Source organism: Trachinotus anak, unplaced genomic scaffold (assembly GCF_046630095.1).
Source record: "Trachinotus anak isolate AG129_WGS33_773 ecotype Australia unplaced genomic scaffold, CSIRO_AGI_Tana_v1 ptg000003l, whole genome shotgun sequence".
NCBI lineage: Eukaryota > Metazoa > Chordata > Actinopteri > Carangiformes > Carangidae > Trachinotus > Trachinotus anak.
Genome location: NW_027273854.1, coordinates 2,759,869 through 2,779,974, shown reverse-complemented (window position 1 = coordinate 2,779,974; position 20,106 = coordinate 2,759,869). Strand labels below are relative to the sequence as shown.

The following is a 20,106-nucleotide window of genomic DNA, read 5'->3' as shown; positions in this document are numbered from 1 at the left end:
GTGTCAGAGTAGAAATCTCATTGGCTACAGTGTCCACGAAAAGTAAAACGTTGATTGGTTTAAGAGCGGAACAAACCTTCCCGCCAGGCATATATGTAGATTTGATTGGCTGTTAACACGTCCTTCTTGTGTTTGGGGGCTCGGCGCGGAAATAGACATAAGCATGGCTGCTGCTGATATAATATCAATTAGACGTCAATGAAACTAGTTAATATTAATTTGTCACCAGAAGACAAATGTCCGGAACAATAGCTGGCGATGACATTATGTGGTGTTAGAGGCTGTTCGCTTGTACGATGGACCACCGTAGAGCCGAAACTGCTAGCATAGCTTACAAAGTTTTCACGTTTGAAGGCAATGAGAAAAATACACGGGAGTCACTGTCCGTCTCCATACCAGAGGTCTGTTTGACTTTATTAATACACCATCCTACAGCATGAATAGCATTTTATAACATACCCGTATTTGAAACTGACTTAATAATAATAATTTAAATTAACTGGTGTCTTGGTGCTGTGTTGTGGTCTCATGGAATTTCTAAAAAAAAATGTAAATTTAAGTTAACTATCTATACATAAATGGTATGCAGCTGGCAGGGGAGGGAGTAGATGTTGTATATGATACATAGGAGTCCTCGCCTCAATTCGGCATAAACCCAGTACACAGAAATGTCTTTCTTTAAATACAACTTGAACTTACAAATGATAAGCCTCAACCAGTAATCCACGGCTAATTTAAAGTAACTAAGGGTATCTAAATGGTATGTACCTGCAAAAAATAAGAAACAGATTTTAATACGATACGTTTTGGTCTTCTCTTCATAATATTATATAATATTATAATTTTATATATAGATATATATATGTGTGTGTGTGTGTGTTTCACAAAGCTCTTTGGTATGGGGTACCAGGGGCCCTATTGCAGATTTTTTTCACCTGGGACCCCCTGTTAGGGTAATGTGGTCCTGGTGGAGGTTTTACAGTATATCAGAAGAAGCTAACTATTCGTTCATTGTCTCATAACTTGTACATTTAGGATTTCATTGGTAAGCCTGATGAATATGCTGGTTGTGTTTTGTTATAATTCGCTGGCTGTTGATTCACTGTGATGCTCTCCGTCAGGTTCTTGATCCACAGTATGGCATGTATGTGTGGCCTTGTGCAGTGGTGCTGGCTCAGTATCTGTGGTCACAAAGACAAGAGCTGAGAGACAAGACAGTGCTGGAGGTGAGGAGAATATTTCAGCGTGGGCTCTGAGCTGTGTTTGTACTGCAGCAGCTCAGTGTTCGTTACATCTCCCTCCACAGCTTGGTGCAGGTGTGAGCCTCCCAGGTGTGGTGGCAGCAAGGTGTGGCGCAAAGGTGATCCTGTCAGACAGCGCTGAGAATCCTCTGTGTCTGGAGAACTGCAGGCGCAGCTGTGAAGCTAACAGCCTCCAAGACGTGGCCGTGTTGGGCCTCACCTGGGGGGAAGTGTCCCCGGATCTCGTCCTGCTTCCTAAACTGGACCTCATCCTGGGATCAGACGTTTTTTACGAGCCTCAAGGTCTGTTCATGTACTAGATGTTCATTTGATGGGACACTGAGGAGGGGTTTACAATCTGCAATTACACACAAATTACACATGATGTGTTTTAATAAATTCTGATATTTGTTTGATATGATTTATTTATACGGACAAAAACACAAGAAATAATGAAATAGTTAAATAACAGAACCACCACATCAGAACTGAGTCAATGTCTTTAACTGTTTTACTATTTTAGGCAAAAATAATATTAATAATAAAAGTAAGGATTCAAAAAAATTCTAAAGGATATACAAATATTTTGTATGTAATCTAAGCATTAAGATACAAGTAAATTAACCCAATGTGTTGGAGTGCTGTGCAGTTTATCAATATATAAAATGCACAGGTCACAGTTTAATGCAAATTACATACATTGTAATATATAAAACTAACTGAGCTTTGAAACCTGTTCCAGATTTTGAAGACGTCCTGGTGACTGTTGCTTTTCTTCTAAGAAAAAACCCCAGAGCCCAGTTCTGGACCACGTACCAGGAGAGGAGGTAAACCTGCTCTTTCTCTGTGGTGATGACAGTGATGGTTTCAGCGTATCATGATGTGCAGACAACCATCACTGGATCACTGTGATACTGAAGACAGGAGGACTCTGAAAGGTTCTGCAGCCTCTTTTCTCTAAGTGGATTTCTGGAGGTGTCTTCTGACAAGTTTATGACCTTTTTACCTTTAAAAACCTGGAAGTTGTGATTTTAGTTCAGCTCTATGTCACTACATGAGTTCTAATCCTCCTCCTCCTCCTGTTTCAGTGCTGACTGGTCGATCGAACCGTTGCTCCACAGGTGGAAGCTGAACTGCGTTGACATCCAGCTGGAAGAATTTGATGCTGATAAATCTGAGCTGGCTGCATCAACTCTACCCGGCAACCACAGTGTCCAGATGATGATCATCACACTGAAGACAGAAGATGTTGGACTGTAACAAACCAGCAGGACAAAAATAGTCCCGAGGAAAAGGTCACTTTTACATGTTAATTAAAACGGTTTGGTGTGTGTGTGTGTGTGTGTCACCTTGGGTCACCTGAAGAAGAGTTCCTCAATTTGTAAAGACTTCTTCCATCTGATGCATTTGAGAAATACTGGAAGAATAAGTGGGAGGTTCTGACCTGTTTTTATCATGTCAAACTTTTTATTCAATAAATCTGCACAATACCAAACGGCAACGATGGATCTCTGTCATCTGTGAAGACAGTAGATTCCTTAGTTACTAAAACCTGAACATTAGACAGATGGATGGATGGATGGGTGAAAGATATGCCTACATCATACACTTATTCTTCGGAGCATGAATCTGTCAAAGTTCTGTGCATCTGCACCAAACTGTCCAGAGATGACTGCAGCAAAAGGAAGGTAGCAAAATCAAAAAATGATTAAATGATTGATTCATTTTACCCGATAACGAGTAAACAATGAGAGTCCAGCTGGGTTTTCTTCGATCATCTTGATGGCTGGGTGCAGGGCCCCCTGGGGTCAAGTATCTCAGTCACCACCTGACTCGTCCACCTGGTGATGGTGTGGTTCCATGCAGCAGGTCGTTTCTGTGGGAAGGATGAGCAGTGGGATCGGGACTTGACCATGTTCCACTTGGAGAGAGCAGCCCTGTGTGACGCCCCCAAGGTGTCCAGCTCGATGGGTCGAAGGTCAACGTCACAGTGACATCACAAAATACAATTTTGGCCTTGTCAACACAATATCTCAGTAACTCCTGGAAGGAACTTCTTTTTTGGCACAAACGTCCACTTGGACTCAAGGATGAACTGATTAGATTTTGGTGGTCAAAGGTCAAGGTCACCTCACAAAACTTGGTTTTGGTTTTGTGGATGCCTTCAGGGAATTTCTTTAAAAAATTAAAAAAAAAAACTAAAAATCAAATTAGGCTCTGTGGAAAGACGACATTTGTTCAGGGCTGGGTGTCTTTGCAAAGGGTTATGGGAAGAACAAGCCTCTCTGTGGTTATGTCCTGACTTTCTGCGTTGGCCTTGTGTTCATCCTCATTGGTGGCGGCTGTACACATCACTACTGCTCCATCTACATACAGAGTTTACATTTTACAGTTAAAATTTCAGTTTGCAGTCTTACCACTAAACTCCTGAATAAGAAACAGAACAAACACCTGATCTTGATTATTTAATATTTTTGTTGTTGCCTGCCTGCAGAGTTGAACATCATCACTCTCCTCATCTCCAACTGCTTCCTGGCCTCCTACACTCTCAGCAGCTTCTCCGTCTTCACGCTTCCTTGGCCGACTCTCCAGGTAAACTCTGGGGTCACGGGTGGGGAGCTCCATGAAATAAACTCTGAGAGTTGCATTTATATTGACTCTAACTTTAACATGAAATTGTCATATATCAAGACTAGATTGTCTTAACTTCTCTTGGGTTCTTGTGACATTTTACTACATCACAGTTACCTATAGAAAAATTATTTTTTAAGAAAATTGAAAGTTGAAATTCTATATTTACATTTAGGACTTTGAAACTCCTTCAAAGTTGCCTTTGTCTCCAGTCAACCTATAACTCTGATTTGTGACTGTCTTAGTAAATAAAATACAAGGGTGATGTTTGGCATCCACTGGTGGTTGGCACTGGTCACTCAGCTCATTGTCCTCGCTCTCCACATCTATGACAAGAAACCTGGTAAGAGCCATAAACCAAGAACCAAGTGTCCTAAAATACAGTTCCTCTAAAGTCCACTAGATGGTGGCTGCCTACAAAAATCACAATATTGACATGAGTAGGAACAAAAATCTTACTTTTATGTTGAATTGCCACAGGAGTTTTTATGGATTAATATCTCTGTTGCTGTGGTTCCCAAACTATTTCCCAAACTATTTAACCCAATCAGTGGAGCTGAATGCTTCCCTCTTGCTGTATAAATAAGACTTGCACACAAACCGATTGGTCTATGTCGCTGGCAGTCAATATATCAATAACCTTGGCCCTTATGAACAAAATGAGCAATCCCTTGATTGTAATCCCAAAACCTTTTTAGCCATGTCCAATTTTCCCTGATGGAAAATGAGGCCGCACAGGTTGTACCCTTTATTTCCTCCTGTGGCACTTATTCATTATGAGGCTGTAGTTGTAGTTGCTGTCATCTGTGACACCATCTAGTGTGTTGCATCAGTGCATCCCTACTTTTTAAGTAAAGCAAATTTATTTTCACTGTAATTCCATCCATAAGTAACACAATGACAGAGTGGGTTTAAACACTTAATGTAAAAACACAAATCTCATCAGATGGGCTGATCTAATGTGTGTCAGTTCAGGGGCCCCCTCCTGTGAAGAAGTTTGAGAACCTCTGCTGTGAATGATCTGATTTTACCCGTTTGCATTCATCTTGTAATGTACTGCCCTCTTGTGGGGGCAGCAGGGTATTGTGTTTTACCCCTCCTATCGTCTCTCTGGTCAGAGAACCCCTCCCTGAATCTTCCCTCTGCATCAATATGTTTAAGACTTTCTGAGGTGACAAGGACGAAGCTTCCTCTCTGTATTACAGAACAAACGCTGCATTGTTTCAGCTGTTTTGTAACCTTGAACCTATTTTCTCAACATTTGTCATCGTACCAGCGTCCTTTGCTTCGCCACACCAGGCAAACAGATTTCCCTTCAGCTCTCTGTCCAGAGTTTTTTGGTCAGTCACTGAGTTGAATGAGTGAATACCTGACATTCACATATTTCACAAATGTTTATGCCTTAAACCTTAAAGGTTCTGTAAGACTTTAAACAATGACACAGCAGCAAACAGCTGTTCTCTATGTAAAGACATAATGGCGTCCTGAGCAGAGAATGAAGCCACACCCCCTCTGTGTGTGTGTGTGTGTAATCTCTGGTAGCATGTGTATGTTAGTGCATGTACGTGTGCATGTTAGTGCATGTGGGTCCCTCCTGTTAAACCTTTGGTCTGTCTGTACTGGGATGGAGAAACCCAGGAGCTGCTAAAGGCTCCAGCTTGTTTTCTCCTCCTCCATGTGTCAGTGACTTGATGCTGCATAACGTTAATGCCTGTTTTCATTAATGAGGCTATGGTAGCTAACGTTCGCTAACTGCTGTTACCTTTATTTCAAAGTTGTTCAGCAGATGTTGCTATAGCTAGCAGGCTAACTACATTGCTGTGGAGCATATCACAGCAATGCTGCTGCTGTAAGAAACAAAACAAACATCCAGCAAATAATGTTTTATTCTTATATAATCTAATCCACACATAAAAGTATATTTTTTACAAGACAGTAAATGTGTTCATATGGGAAGTCATAAACTGAATAATCCAAAATTGCAACACTGTTTTTAAGTCTTCATTTTATTATATATTTATATTATGCATTCATAGTAAAAAAAAATTAAAATAAAAAAAGAGTACGAATCGAGAGGAAAGCTGACTGCACATGATTGTGAACTGGCTCAGTTAATCAGCTGTTTACTCACAAGTCTAAAAGAAACTTTGTGAAACACAACAATGGCTGAAGCTCTGGTGAATACACAGCTGTTAATGCTAATGTTAGCAATATAGCAATAGCAAAACTTCATAGCTCCTTTAAGAATTAGTGAGAGATTTAAACTCTGTTTGATGCTGATCAGTGATGAAGATTGAATTTTCATACATGATTCATTCAGGGATCGATACTGAAATATCGATACTTCTAATTCCAAACATTTCTGTTCTAGGATCGATTCTCACACTAAAGGATCGACACCTTAATTCAATAATTTGGGGTAAATGTGTCTTTTATCATCAACAGACACACAGTGGAAAGGAACAACGCTATCGCCAGGATCTAGTCTAAATAATACCTGGTTGATAGGAACTACTTCTCCTTCCGCCATATGAACTACGGCTCTATAAACACATGAGCCACTGAACAATGCAAATATAAAACAGTTAATATGAGTTGTGGTTTATTGATTAACAGAGTGTGAGGAAGTCCGTGTCTGTGTCGTTATTCTTACGTTAGCTCTAACTACCACATATCAGTGACTGCACTCACCACATATGGCTGTTACTTAGCTTGTTAACTAGCAAATTAGCCAGCAAATGAATTAGTCTTGTGTTAGCCTTTAAGCAAGGTGCCCAGACGCTCAGCTGTGCTAACGATGCTAACAGGAGAGCACGTTCACCACAGTTATTAAGTGTTTTCCAGGGAGCCTGATTCAGATGCTGAAGTATCAATTTACATGCAACCTTTAAGTTTCTTGATCTGTTGGACATCTTCTTCTGATCTGTTGAAAGTATTATTAAAGAATGAGAGAGAGTAGTCTGATGTCTTATTTGAAGTGGTTCTAGTCTACTTATTATTTCCCTTCTCTGAACATTTTAAGCTTTTGTACAAAATCAGTATTGTATCGGTGATACCAGCTTGGATACTTCTTAGTATCAGACCAGAAAGAAAACCAGTGGTATCACTAGCCATCACTAGCACTGACTGCTTACTGAGCTCTTTCCATAGTTGAGATTAAATGATATTTTCATGTCTGTTTCTCTGTGTGTATAGAACCAGATCTACTTCATGGATAAAACGGTGTCTCCAGGATACCTCTTTTTCTCTCGGCTGTTAACAGGCTTTGACACAAACAGTCACGGATCTTCTTCCACGACTCAGTCTCTGATCTCCAAAGAGCAACTTTGGCTCGGAGGAACTGTGAGACTTCAGTCTCCCTGCCTTTGGCCAGACTGATGCCGTCTTTACAGATGAAGAATATGTCCATGACGAGGAACAGAGCATTGAGAGTGATGAAACCTGCCCTGGCTGATTTGGAGAGAGCGAGAGGCCCTTTGGCTGCTGCCTGACCAATATCTGGGATGTCTGAGGCCACCCTGGGCATGTTACGTAATGCTTTACCTTCCTGGGCCACTACCTTACCAACACCTCCAATCAGCTCTTCATTTTTCAACAGCTTAACAGCGGATGCAGCATCAACAAGTGAATCAATGCCTTTTCCAATAGCACCAGCTTTACAAAGCACCTTGCCCACTCCCACCACCATATCAACTGTACTTGGTTCCATTTTGGAAGCTGCTTGGCTGGTCACCTTCTCCAGACAATCCTGTAGAATCTGCACGTCCTCCATGAAGAGCTTGAGGGCCTTACTGGCTTTCTTTTGTTGTTTACGATTTACTCCGATCTCAGTGATGGTGGTGACAGCACCGTTGACTCCGCTGGTGATCCCCAGCCCTACACCTGTCATGGTCAGAGCTAGAGACACTCCTGCTGTTACAGGAATTAACGCCAAGCCAATAATAGAAAGGACACCTACCACCGCCCCCACTGAGCTGCCTGCCACACTGGAGATCTTTGCCCCTTTACTCATCCTGTCAAGCTGAACAGCGCTGTCCTCCAGGTCTTTTAGAAACTGCAGCATCCTGGGATGTCGCTTGTTGAACTCACTGATGAAGTCAGAACATGATTCGTCCTGGAACAAGAACGCCGTCCGGAAGTGTTGGTTCATCCTGATGAAGACACGAGAATTAAAAATATAATACATCTTGAAAGTTAGTATGTTAGCTTAATACGAAGAAAAACAATGGAACTGGAGGCTACGAGAAACCAGTAAAGAACAGATTCAAACAGACGTGACAGATAAAAAGACAGATAAAAAGATGACCAGATGATGGTTACACGTCATCCAGAAGAGAACATGAATGTTTGTACAAAATTTTATGGCAATCCATCCAATCCAAAAGTTATTGAGACATTTCACTCAAAATTGCAAAATTGTTATTGTGGCACTGGAGGAAAAGTCTCATCCCCTGGAGATGGTCCAGACTCCTTATTACTCCTTATTTTGATGGACTGTAAACACCACTGTGTTGCTTGCATGGATAATAAAAACGGATCTGAGACTGGGTTGCAGCGTTGTTGAACTGTGGTCTTTATGCAGAGTAGGAATGTAAACAAGTAAACTAGCAAATAATCTTTGCACTGTAGGTTTGTTTTTATCAGTATGTAACAGTCTTCTGAGGACCGGTGACGCTGATTACTACGGGGCACCGATTGTAAAGTGGTGCATTCTGAAATTAGCAGCAACATTTCACCACATTAATGTTGAAAAAAAATTTTTTTTTTCTTAAGTCCTAGGACCAAAATATTTTTGAGCCTGGTTTGACTGTGGCTAGAGCCAGATCAAGCTTTTATTTTGGTACTTCTGCAGTGTGAATTTACATATTATGTAAATATTTAATTTCACCAACATCTAGATTTAACATTTGACATTTAATATTTAGATTTCACATCAACATTACATACACTGTTTTTTAAAGAAAAGTAAATATTGACCAAGTTCACAAATACTGCTATAAATCTAAAAAAAAAAAAAGTGAAAGAATTTTAACATTATTTGGAGCAAAATATGGCAAAATGTTACACTTGCCTGATTTCACTCAGCTGATTAATGTGATAAAGCATCCTCTGTGCGTCATCTTCAGACAGGTCAACGTCGAGGTCAACCAGAGTTTCCATTGTCTTCAGGCAAAAGTCACCACCGGAGCTGACACAGACAGTTACACTTCAATTTTTGTGATGCAAAATGTGAATATTATTTTGTTCGTAAAATGTGTGTTTACCTTTTCTCTAACTGGTCGCAGATTTTCTGGGTGGTCTGTGTGTATCTGTGCAGCTGACTCGACAGCTCCTCCACATTCTGAAGACTGGGGACGAAGAAGACTTTGGCGTCTCTTTTAAACTCGAGGAGGAGGGGGCAGATGAGTTGTGCAGCAGCGATGACAACCTGAACGCGTTCACGGCTGATCCCTTCAGGCAGATGTAAAACCTGGTTCTCAGTGAACATGTGAGGTGAGGTGACCGCCAGCTTCTCCACTGCATCCAGGAAGCAGTCGAGCTTCTCCAGGCCCCTCAGAGTGTTCCTCAACACAGCAGCCAGCTCCTTCTCCAGCTCCAAACAGGTGCTTTTCTTTGTCAATTTGCTCCTCATATATTCCAGAAAGCTCGTACCTTTGTCCTTCGACTTGGTAACATGGCTGAGACTCAGGTCAGTTTTTTCAGCCCTGGTTTTGATGTGCTCTATCATGTTTGATTCTGTGTTCCTCATGAGCACCCATTCAGAGATCTCCTCACAGAATCCTCCCACTGTGTCGATGTAGATGAGGGTGTCTGTGGTGTAGCCGCACAAAGCCTCCTGTAATTCCTGTCTGTGAGACAATACAGCAACCAGCTTGTGAGATTTTAAATTGATTCAGTCCACTGAGCTGTTACTGTGCAATAAATCTCACTGAAAGAACAGAAGTGTCTCCAGCTCACGTTTGTGATCATTGTGGTTACTTTGCTTCTTTTTGTGGTTGTTCTGACTATAAAGATTTGCAAAGAGGCAAAAGATGTTTACAAAGAATGACCTAGGGACACAAAAAGACATAAAGAGACAAAAGAGAAAACTCTCTAACTTCTATAACCAGCCTTTATGAACCAAGAACCTGTGTTGTGTTCACTGTTTGTCATCACTTCAGGATTTTATCTGGAACGACAGCAACATTATTGTCAGTAATAAGAGCGTAGAGAGACTGGTTCCTGCGAAGGCCTCGGTTCAATTTATCTACCTGCACCAGATTTTTTTGTTCATTCCAGACGAGACCCAAAAGTTTTGCTATTAGGTTAAATTCCTCAATGTTTGATTCTACAAAAAGGGCATAAATAGTGTATTTCAGCTAAATTGCTTTCTACACATGCTTCATTTATACACAATTTATATATAATGTTAATGATTAAAACCCACAAGATGAATCAGAACAGTTGTAGGAGAAATAAGATGCAAAAAAAGGACAGATACAAAGCAAAACTATAAATATTATATAAATATATATAAATATATTAAATATAAAATTTAAGCTCCTCAGGCCTTAATAAAAATTTCCAGATAAAATTAAGAAAAAGGTCATAATGCATAGACCAGTGGTTCTCAACCTTTTCCGACTCATGGCCCACTTGAAAATCTGAAAAATGTTGGGGGCCCGCATCAGACCCCGAACAACACAAGTGTAAAACGAGGTCCGGCTGCAAAATGGTGCAGCTGGCGACACCTTCAGAGTTCCTCTCATGGAGTTATGACACTGATGAGCCTGAATACGAACAAAGTTAAATTTTGAAAGCTGTTAAAAGAGCATTTCTTTTGAAGACAAAACATTTTAAACACATCACTGTAGGAAAGAGCAGTCAGTGAAAGGTGAGTTCAAGGTTTCAGTAAGTTTCATTTCTACCATCGTGTTAATATTTTACAGACTCACGGGACTCACAATCAAAAGCCGTGTTACAGTATAGATTTTAAACCGTGCAATTATTTTACGTCATGATTAAATGAAAAAATCCAAGCTATGAAGAGTTTATTTCTCTATTTGGTGCCTTTGTTTAAAAGATTCAAGAACATTCATTTCTGCAGAGGTGGAAGATGTATGCAAAACTTCTACTTGACTAAAAGTACTAACAAAACAATGTAGAAATACTCCATTACAAAAGTAAAAGTCCTGCATTGAAAATCCTACTTAAGTTCAAATAATTATCAGCAAAATGCCCTTAAACTATGAAAAGTAAAAGTCGTGGCCCAAGTAACAATAAGTAAGAAGTTTTATACTTTATATACAATTAAATAATTTAGTCCAGATCTTCTCAAACTAGAGATCAGGAGCCTCCAGAGTGTCACCAGATGAGTCTGATGGGTCATAAGATGATTCATGTGAAAGGAAAGAAGGAAAAACAAAGCTCTGATGCACAAATTTCTTGTCATTTTTCAGACTTTTCTGAACGAGTTATTTATTGTGTCACTTAGAATATTTTTGCTTAAAATATTTTTCTTGTGTATTGGGCTCAGATATCTGTCTACTATTTGGTGCATATTCTTCTTTTACCTTATTTGACTATTTTCTGTCACTATGTTTTTCTCTTATTCTGTACGAAAGATTCAAACCTTACCTTGCAGCAGACATTTTCTCCTCTTGGTGTAAAGTCTTCGGCTGCTTACTGGGCCTCAGATGAAATAAAAACAGAACAAGACTGGAAATCTACTTGGAAACTTGTTGTGCTGAAGATCACTGAGTGTGCTGGAAAGACACAATCACCACCTAATAACCTTGTATATTTGGTTTTGTTTCCCTTTCTGCACGTCACAGCAAGTTGAGCCGCACCCATTACTGTCCAATGTCCATCACGTGCTGTTTTAAGGTAACTCACACATCCAGAATCTGCAATTAGAAATGTGTGTTTCACTAATAAAATGATCATATCACAAAAAAGTTAAAAGAGGGATCCTATGCACAACACACACTGCAGAGAATAACATTTGTCCTGTAGGAGATTGTTCATTTAATATTGACATTAGTGAAGCAGACCTGTATCTGACAGCTGGTACCTGCAGGTGATTAACCGTGATCCGCCGTTATTCTGAAGGTATCCACACTGAAAACTGACCGAGGGCCTCATGTATGGAAAACCAGTTCTAGTTCAGCTTCCACAGACTAACTCTTTAGAAATGTGTTAATTATTCTCTGTCTTTAATGTTCACAGGTTCAAGTTCTTACCTTTGACTTCATTCCTGTTGTTATTGACAAGATTAAGTGATAGAATAACTCTATTCACCACCTAATAACCTCATATGTTTGGGTTCGTTTCCCTTTTTCTGCACATCAGTAATGGGTGCTGTGACAAATGATGGTTGTAACATTTTTAAAAACAGAATTTATTCATGTTAAACTGTGATTAAGCGATAGATCAACTCTATTTACCAACTGACTATTAAAGTGTTCAGTAACCAAATGTGACTCCTGTAACTGGTGTGTTGCTGTTACCTCTTCAGACGTGTGTTGGCCTCACAAACTCTTTAGTGTGGAACTACAGTTATTGTCATTGAAAAATGTGTTAAATAAATAAACCTTCTGTGATTAAATTGCACTGAGAACATGGCTTTTCCAAATTCACATATTGTCCATGTTGCTATTATTCATCACCATCTGTTCTGCAGGTGTGAGCTCTCTGAACACCAGCTCCTCTCTGCAGAAGGAGCCTCCTCTGCTGCAGCTGATGCCCTGGTCTGCAGCGGCCTCTGCTGAGCCCAGTCGGAATAACACAACCGCACATCCCAGGAAAAGACTTTATTTCTAATCCACTGACTTTTCTTACGTCCAGTGTCACAGAATCGCTTGAGAGATCTGCATGTTTTCTGTTTCTTCTTTCCACCTTTCTGATGCAATTATCTCTTTTTCGTATTTAGCTTGGTGTCAGAGGGGAAGACTGAAATCATGTGGACACAAACCGACTAATATGAAGGACATTCTGAATCATTATTCTTACACCTGCTCTGGATTTTCTGCAGGTGAAAGCTGAAGCGCCTGAGTGACGCGGTGAGACGGGGAGGCGCGCCGAGCAGCCCCGGGACAATCCCTCAGATTAGCGCCTGACCCGCAGGATTTGCTGGGGGGGCACCTGATCCACCGGGAGCGGCTCGCCGAGGCAGAGCAGACGGAATGATCTAGATTCGGCTTGATGTTCCAGTGGAGCCGGTTTCACAGGATTCTCCCCGTATTTTAGGCCGTTATCATCATCATCATCATCGTCGTCACTGGATGCATTTTGCGCACAGGACTGCAGGACGGAGTCGTTTCAGAGCCATGGCGGGTTTTACGCACAACGCAAATATGCCGATAAGCGTGTTTGAGAAACTTTTAAGGCGGAGTGCTGTTTCCTCTTTAGTCATCTGAGGACTGATAATGTGCGTTATTCCTGCTGCCGGAGGAAACGTCTAATCCCTCCCGATTACTGCTCTCGGATGGATTGCGTCGTGTCGGCCAGCCGCCTGACAGCAGGGCCCAGTCACCGTCGCTTCACCGCTATGCGCGCGTCTTGATTGTTGAATTGAAGCTCAGCATCATTTTGTGCCAGAATGAGGAGAGCTGTGTTGAAGGAAGCCGCCAAACGCTTCCCCTGGCTGGCCAATGTCACGTTGTACGGGTGCTTGTTCGCCGGCGGTGACCTGGTCCATCAGCTCATGGCTCAGAAGGAGCGCATGGACTGGAAACACACTCGCAACGTGGCCATCGTGGCCATCAGTTTCCATGGAAACTTCAATTACTTCTGGCTGCGAGCCCTGGAGAGGCGTTTCCCCGGGAAGTCTGCCGGGATGGTTTTCCGCAAACTCCTGCTGGACCAAAGCTTCGCGTCGCCTTTGGCCACCAGTGTCTTCTACACAGGTGAGATGAGCTGCTTTCGCCTGGTCTGACGCAACAAACGCGCTTTAGAGTTTGGTGAATTCAAGGAAATGTGTCGGTGTTGAGATTCAGTTTGAACACCAGGATCTAAACCATCACCAAGCGCAGCAGCGCAGACCCAAATGTGTCTGTTAACATGAGCTAAGAGGCAACATAACCCGAGGACTCAGGTGGATTAATGACCACATATCGCTTCCTTGTTACCACACACAGCCAGAGAAACGTTTCCTCACACAGGCCCTCACAGGACAGGCAGACAGGGAGAGATGTGGCTGCTATAAGGGGATGTAAAGGGTTTAAATTCAGCTTCTGTTAAGGTTCTCTCTCAGTCAAACATCATGTGGGTCAAGGTGAGATTGTGCGTAATGACGCACAAATGGTTTTCACCCCCCACACTCTGCTCATGCCTCCTCTGTCCTGCAGGGGTGAGCTTCTTGGAGGGTAAAGAGGACATCTTTGAAGACTGGAGGGAGAAGTTCTTCAACACCTGGAAGGTAAGGAAGGCCTCAAGTGAAGGAAAGTCACCTTCCCCGCCTCACACACGGTGGCGGCTGCTGCTGCTGCAGCTCACAGCCAGATTAACCTAGATTGTGCCACTGTGCTGCTTTTGCGCAGTGGGCACGACGCCCGGAAACAAGCGGGGTAATTCAGTCGTGACTAGTGCCAGAGGATAAAAAAGTCAGCGAGTTTCAGGACGTTCAGGAGCTGAAATCCTGCCAAATGTAAAGCACAGTGTCATGCGAGCTGTAACTGCGACGTAATGCTTCATGATCCTGGTGAAAGAGCAGCCATGCCACAGGAACAGCCCCTTCAAGGCTGTTTAAGAGCATCGTTACAATTCATCTAAAGTTTTCTTTCAGATCTTCTTTGCTCATTTTAACAGTTAACTGCCCTCAGAACAAACATTCCCACTTTTATTTAGTTTTAATGAAAAACAGAGTCTGAAGCCTGAATTGGAGATGAGATGATTTGTTGAGTCTGTAGTTCACTGATACTGACATGAGAAACATGATCGTTTTAATAAATCACAGCGCAAGTGTCAGTGTAGACCCAACGTTAAAAAATACAACTCACTGAAGCAAACCAGAGGCTGGAGGTCTGACATCAAGCTGTTATGATTCTGTGTTAAGCTCCTTTATTTAAAGCTCCTGGTGTTGATCATTATGAAACTGCTCAACAACAACTTTTAGAATTGATTAATAATGGAGTAATCGATTCAGTTTTCACCATATTTTAACTTCTCCTGTATTTTATTTAAATTGTTGATATTCATAAGAAGATATATTTGTGGTTTTAAGAACCAAAAACTGAGGCTTTTACACTTTCACAGTATTAATATAGAACCTAGACCTGCTTTATAATCACAAGCACATGGACATCTACCTTCAGACTGTGTGGAGCTTTAAAGAGAGAATACAAAATCCATTTCACAGCTTAAGGAAGATGGTTTGTGTCTTTAGGTGGATAAGAAGGTTCCCAAGCTCAGCACTTCTAATCTAAACTATAATTATCTTTATTGCATCTATAACTGAAAGTTGATGTTCCAGAGCAGGGATTTTGTTGAGCCTCTTAAAACACTCATTATGTCCTGTTTTCTCTTTCAGACCGGGCTCATGTACTGGCCGTTCATGCAGGTAAACTTGAAGACAGTTCTTTTGTTTTGAACAAAGCGTTCTATGCTGATACTTGTTACCTGTAAATTTGACCATTTTATGACAAAAATACAGATTTTAGCCCAGTGTCAGGATAAAAGAGTAAAACTACCCAAAGCTAAGAACATTTGATGGTGTCTATTGTTTCTGTCAGCCAAGGCAAACCATATAAACAGAGTCAGGTTATATAATCACTAATATCTGTTGGTTTGTGTGTTTGTCACCGAGCCGATTTGCCCTGAACTTGGTGGAGGGACGGGACAAGGTCCAAGGAAGAACCCGTTAACTTTTTGTGCAGATTCAGATCATTCACTATGAATTTGAATTTTTTCCTCTGAAGTCTGGTGTGTGTTGTTAGACACTGGCTTTGGCGGAGGTCTGCACTCTACTGGGGGCATTTTCTAGTTTAATCTGTATTAGGTTAAAGTGACGTCATATCAGAGTTCAGTATGACACACTTTCACTGCCATGTTTACTACAATCTCTGGGATTAGTGACCAGTTCAGTTTGAAAGCTGAGTTACTTCACTATCTGTATTCATGTTGTGAAGCAGGTCACCACCTCTGCTCTCAGCATCAGTCATGTTCTGTCTGCATTCACTGATGATGATGATGTTTAATGACCCCGACAAACTCTGTAGTGTCATAAAGCCCCTTGTTGGCAACCAAAAAGCATCAGTGGGATATTAACTGATGTATTTTATGTCGTAGAATAAAGCATGAAAATGTTGTGATGTTGTGTCAAAACGGATCGTACATATTTAAGGCATCCAACCAAAATCCAAACTAAAAACCCCATAAACTTCAGGACGGGGGAACTGGAGGTGTTCAAATACTATCGTATATCCAGAGGTTAGTTGTTGTCAGTAACTTTTGACTCTGAGCTTCCTTCTTCTGGATTTATTGCTTAACATCTGTGTCAAAGTAACTGAAGCCTGTGGGCCCCGACGATTACATCGTTTGAAACTGACGCATCTGTTTTCGTACATGAAGGGAACAAAAATGATCCAATAATAGTGAACGTCATGTCTTTATCTTAAGTCAATATTGGAGGAGAATCATGTTCCCACTGAATAATGACCTCTCCTCTCTCTCCCTCGTCCTGCTGCCTCTTCACAGTTTCTGAACTTTGTCCTGATGCCGTTGTACATGCGAACGGCCTTCATGGGCTGCTGCGCCTTCCTCTGGGCCACCTTCCTGTGCTTCTCTCGGCAGAACGGCGATGGCACTGCCGCCGTGGCTCTGGCCTTCGTCATGGACCCCCGTAAAACTCTGGAGGAGATGCGTGAGGCCCGGCTGGCCCGAAAGAAGCAAAAGGCCCAGAGGGAAAACTGAAGGGAGGAGGACGGGGACACTGCGTCTGTCACTGAGACCTTTGGGCTTCGACAGGAGGACAGAGGGTGTTTCCACATGAACTGAACCAGCGTCCATGAACTGAAAGCAGCGTGGAGAGCTGACGAGCTGAAGAACATCTTACTGGTTTATAAGAAAAACAGTGTCACTAAGTACATTCACAAATATTTTTACATTTGACCTTTCCTATGCCAAAAACATGACGTATTTACCAAGTACTGGAAGCACAGTAATAATTGCTTTTGTTCGTTTAAGCACCGGCATAGTCACATGAGAGTAAGACAACCTGTAAGACAACATATGGTTCAAACACTAACGCTGGCTCCTAAAAACTCTGCTTTTACTAATCTGCAACAGCAAATAGGGAGAATGTAATGAGGAGGGAATGTTTGACTTGAACACATTAAATGCAAAATGTTAAGTGGCAGCTTACAGTGTACGGTAAAGTCAGGGAAGGATCCCAGTCTTGGTTTTTCTTGCCTGATCCTAATCACGTATAGGACTCAGGATGCAAACTCCAGTCTCTCATGACCAATCCCTTCGTCTTTTTACTCCAAAAACTTTGCCAGTGAACACAACCCAGGCAGCAATTATGTTTTCTTCAACGCAAATGAGTCATATTAAATCATCAATTCTAACCGACAGGGCTGCAGATACAAGTGTGGCTGGTTCAAGCTGCCAGACAAACCTGCTGCAGGGTTCAGTCCACGACACTGAGGTGCTGAATGGAGCAAACTAACATGAGCTGACAGACAGTTCACTGAGTGTTACCACTGCTGTATAGAAAGACACGCCTGGATAGTTCCTGTAGACAGGAGGAGGCTCCAGAGTAAAGGCAGGAGGATTCCTCAGGGGATCATGAATATCCACAGTAATTTTATGTATTTTCTAGGGATGAAATATTCGCCCCGGTGTCATTGTCAAGCTGCGAGTGTGGCATAAATATGAATAAAGCAGAATTCATTTATAAGATATACAGTAAGGTCTAAGTGCTAAAGGCTAACACATGTTTACAGTTGATGAACAAATGGTGATCGGCCTCCACCCCATGGACTTCTTACTTCAAGGGGCAGTTGTGTTGTGATGAGGGACCGTGGCTGGTTGTTGTGAGCCCACAGAGCAGTGACGCTCCGGAGATCAGATTTAAGGGCTGAATGTTTCTGCTCTACACCAGTCGTGCCTTCTCTTGCTGACAAGGCTGCACTGACCACTGGTCTACAGGCTGGCTATCTGACTGGTGATGGTCACTAGTAATAATCAATGCACTGAGATATGTATATATTTATTGTGCAATTTCAAATTTCTGCGTTTTTCTTGGGATGCACTGATGGATCAGGCTGACAGCTTTCAGACAACAGGCTTCAGGACGCTGAAGGCCCAGAAAGTGTCCAGAATCAAGCAGGTTCATTATGTGGGAAGCAAATATGAGCTCAGTGAATGTTACAGTAACCTGGCCAATACATTTTGAAGAAATCTGGTGGTGGCGCTGGAGGAAAGGTCAGAAAACGTGAGGGGCGTTGTGAGGAACATGGCCACTAGCTTTCAAGACACAGTGTCATCAAACAAAGTGTTGTTCAAGGAGGAAATTTGAGGTGATGCTGGTGCTAAAAGAAAATAAATTGGAAGCATCCTATGGGGACAATGAATATTTTCAGTCGTGTTAATGACAATCTGACTTATGATTATGGAGATTTCTTCCTTTGAATCAAAGTCTTAGACTTTTTTAAGGTTAAACTAGAGACATAAAGTATTATGTGAAAGTAATAGTTTGATTTATTGGGAAATAAGCTTGTTTGCTTGCTGCTAATTCAATACCACCCTCATATCTGTACGCTGAATATGAAGCTAAGGTCTGCAAGTGATTATCTTACTTTAGCATAAAGACTGAGCAGGTGGGCTCAAAAGGATTTACTCTCACCTCCTGAACTCCAGAGAACATTTTGGTAAAAGAGACAGTTATAGATCATTACTGAGCTTTAGTCATGGGGCAGATTCTAGCTTCTGGTCTTTATGCTAGGCTAAGCTAACCACCTGATGTCTAGCTTTAGATCAATGTTAGCATGCAGCTAAAAGAGTGGTGCTAATCTTCTTATCTAACTAAACTTCGTTTATACAGCAGTAAGAAAGTCAATAGGCATATTTCCCAAAATGTTAAACTTTATCCCCGAGGATAATAATTATGCTAAGCTTATTAGCCTCCTCCCAGTCACAAAAGGCTCTAACTGTGTCCCAACTCAGGGGCTGCATCCTTCAGAGGACGTCGTCTCAGTTGTACCATGAGCTGTTCAAATGCAGCGCAGGGAATCTTGAGACAGGTTGGGCCGAAAAGGATCCGTCCGCTGGCGCTTTGACACGGTCGGTCTTCAGATGCAGCCTCTGAAGGATGCGACCCCTGAACTGGGACACAGTTTATGTATCAGTGCATCCCACTTGTGTTGTGTGTCCTAGTTTGACCTTTGAACTACACTATCTCAATCCTGTCCTCTTACTTGAAACATCCCATAGGTTGCCATCAGCCCAGATACCTTATCACGCATCACATCCAGTTACCTAAACCAGACCCATCATTTACTCTTGTTTAGATTTTAATGATCTTTTAGTGAGGTTTAAAAATATATGACTTCTATGTGATTTCTATTTATCCAAAAGAAAGCAAAGACATTTTGATATTTCATTGCTTACAGTAATGTACAACACACATATTACATCAGCAGTGGAAAACTCTGTCTGCATTGTAGATAATATTTGACTTTTATTGATGAAACATATTGATTTCCCTTTAGTAGGGACCACACTTTTAGCACTTTGACACAACCTTTCTGTAGATTAACTGAATAACAGCTAGAAATTCTGTTTGTCCATGTACGAATCAAAGCTAAAACCTCAAAGAGTGTTAAATATTGTTGAGAACAGAAAGTCTATCTTTATTATTTTGTTGCATTAGTACTTTGATATTTTCAGAAACGGGACGTGTCTTTGTTGTGTGGACACTTGTGTGTCCAGGTTGTGAGGGACTGGACGGTGAACGTGACATGAATAAACCAGAGTCAAACAGCTCTCTCCTGTTGAGTAGATGATTTTAATGGGATTTGAGGGGAATTGTGTCGGAGTTAAGCCATGAACAATGACACTCTAACACTGTTGAGGTTGGACTTCCAATTGTGCAAAGTGGGTACCTGCAGGGGCCCCAGAAGTCATGGGCTTACTTTATATCTTTATATCATTTTTGTGCATAATTTGATTAATCAACAACTTGTCAGAAATTTGAAAATAAATAAACAAATAAATAAATGAAGCATTTCAGCACCAGAGTTCTGGTCAGTTT

At 41.5% G+C, this 20,106-nt stretch overlaps 3 protein-coding genes across 6 annotated transcripts; 2 read left to right on the top strand and 1 right to left on the bottom strand.

Moving 5' to 3' along the window:
- Window positions 1-119: 119 nt before the first annotated feature.
- On the top strand, window positions 120-9,348 carry LOC139611318 (histone-arginine methyltransferase METTL23-like). 4 transcript variants are annotated; one of them, XR_011686297.1, is made up of 7 exons: window positions 120-401; window positions 1,122-1,226; window positions 1,307-1,544; window positions 1,984-2,068; window positions 2,330-2,536; window positions 3,736-3,833; window positions 9,190-9,348. XR_011686297.1 is itself a non-coding variant. In XM_071465891.1 (5 exons), exons 1-5 carry the CDS (start codon window positions 297-299, stop codon window positions 2,499-2,501), a joined length of 705 nt encoding a protein of 234 aa, XP_071321992.1. In that variant the 5' UTR covers window positions 121-296; the 3' UTR covers window positions 2,502-2,742. The 4 variants fall into 4 exon arrangements, 1 of the variants encoding a protein (XP_071321992.1); XR_011686296.1 differs by having other exon boundaries at window positions 9,158-9,348; XR_011686295.1 differs by lacking the exon at window positions 9,190-9,348 and adding an exon at window positions 7,068-8,421.
- On the bottom strand, window positions 7,081-9,756 carry LOC139609030 (apolipoprotein L2-like; the record flags this gene model as incomplete). The annotated part of the gene is made up of 3 exons (XM_071463252.1): window positions 7,081-8,023; window positions 8,944-9,060; window positions 9,137-9,756. Coding segments are annotated over 3 exons (1,680 nt in total), but the record flags the coding sequence as incomplete, so codon positions are not given.
- Window positions 9,757-12,750: 2,994 nt separating this feature from the next.
- On the top strand, window positions 12,751-20,084 carry LOC139611307 (mpv17-like protein). The gene is made up of 4 exons (XM_071465863.1): window positions 12,751-13,759; window positions 14,201-14,271; window positions 15,382-15,411; window positions 16,548-20,084. Exons 1-4 carry the CDS (start codon window positions 13,453-13,455, stop codon window positions 16,761-16,763), a joined length of 624 nt encoding a protein of 207 aa, XP_071321964.1. The 5' UTR covers window positions 12,751-13,452; the 3' UTR covers window positions 16,764-20,084.
- The last annotated feature ends 22 nt before the right edge of the window (window positions 20,085-20,106 follow it).

Excerpts from the sequence above, each read along its gene's own strand:
- LOC139611307 (XM_071465863.1), top strand. The coding sequence starts at position 13,453 with ATGAGGAGAGCTGTGTTGAAGGAAGCCGCCAAACGCTTCCCCTGGCTG. Across the intron at positions 13,760-14,200 it reads CACCAGTGTCTTCTACACAG|GGGTGAGCTTCTTGGAGGGT; the intron begins GTGAGATGAGCT and ends TCTGTCCTGCAG. Across the intron at positions 15,412-16,547 it reads TGTACTGGCCGTTCATGCAG|TTTCTGAACTTTGTCCTGAT; the intron begins GTAAACTTGAAG and ends GCCTCTTCACAG.
- LOC139611318 (XM_071465891.1), top strand. The coding sequence starts at position 297 with ATGGACCACCGTAGAGCCGAAACTGCTAGCATAGCTTACAAAGTTTTC. Across the intron at positions 1,227-1,306 it reads GAGACAAGACAGTGCTGGAG|CTTGGTGCAGGTGTGAGCCT; the intron begins GTGAGGAGAATA and ends CTCCCTCCACAG. Across the intron at positions 2,069-2,329 it reads ACCACGTACCAGGAGAGGAG|TGCTGACTGGTCGATCGAAC; the intron begins GTAAACCTGCTC and ends CTCCTGTTTCAG.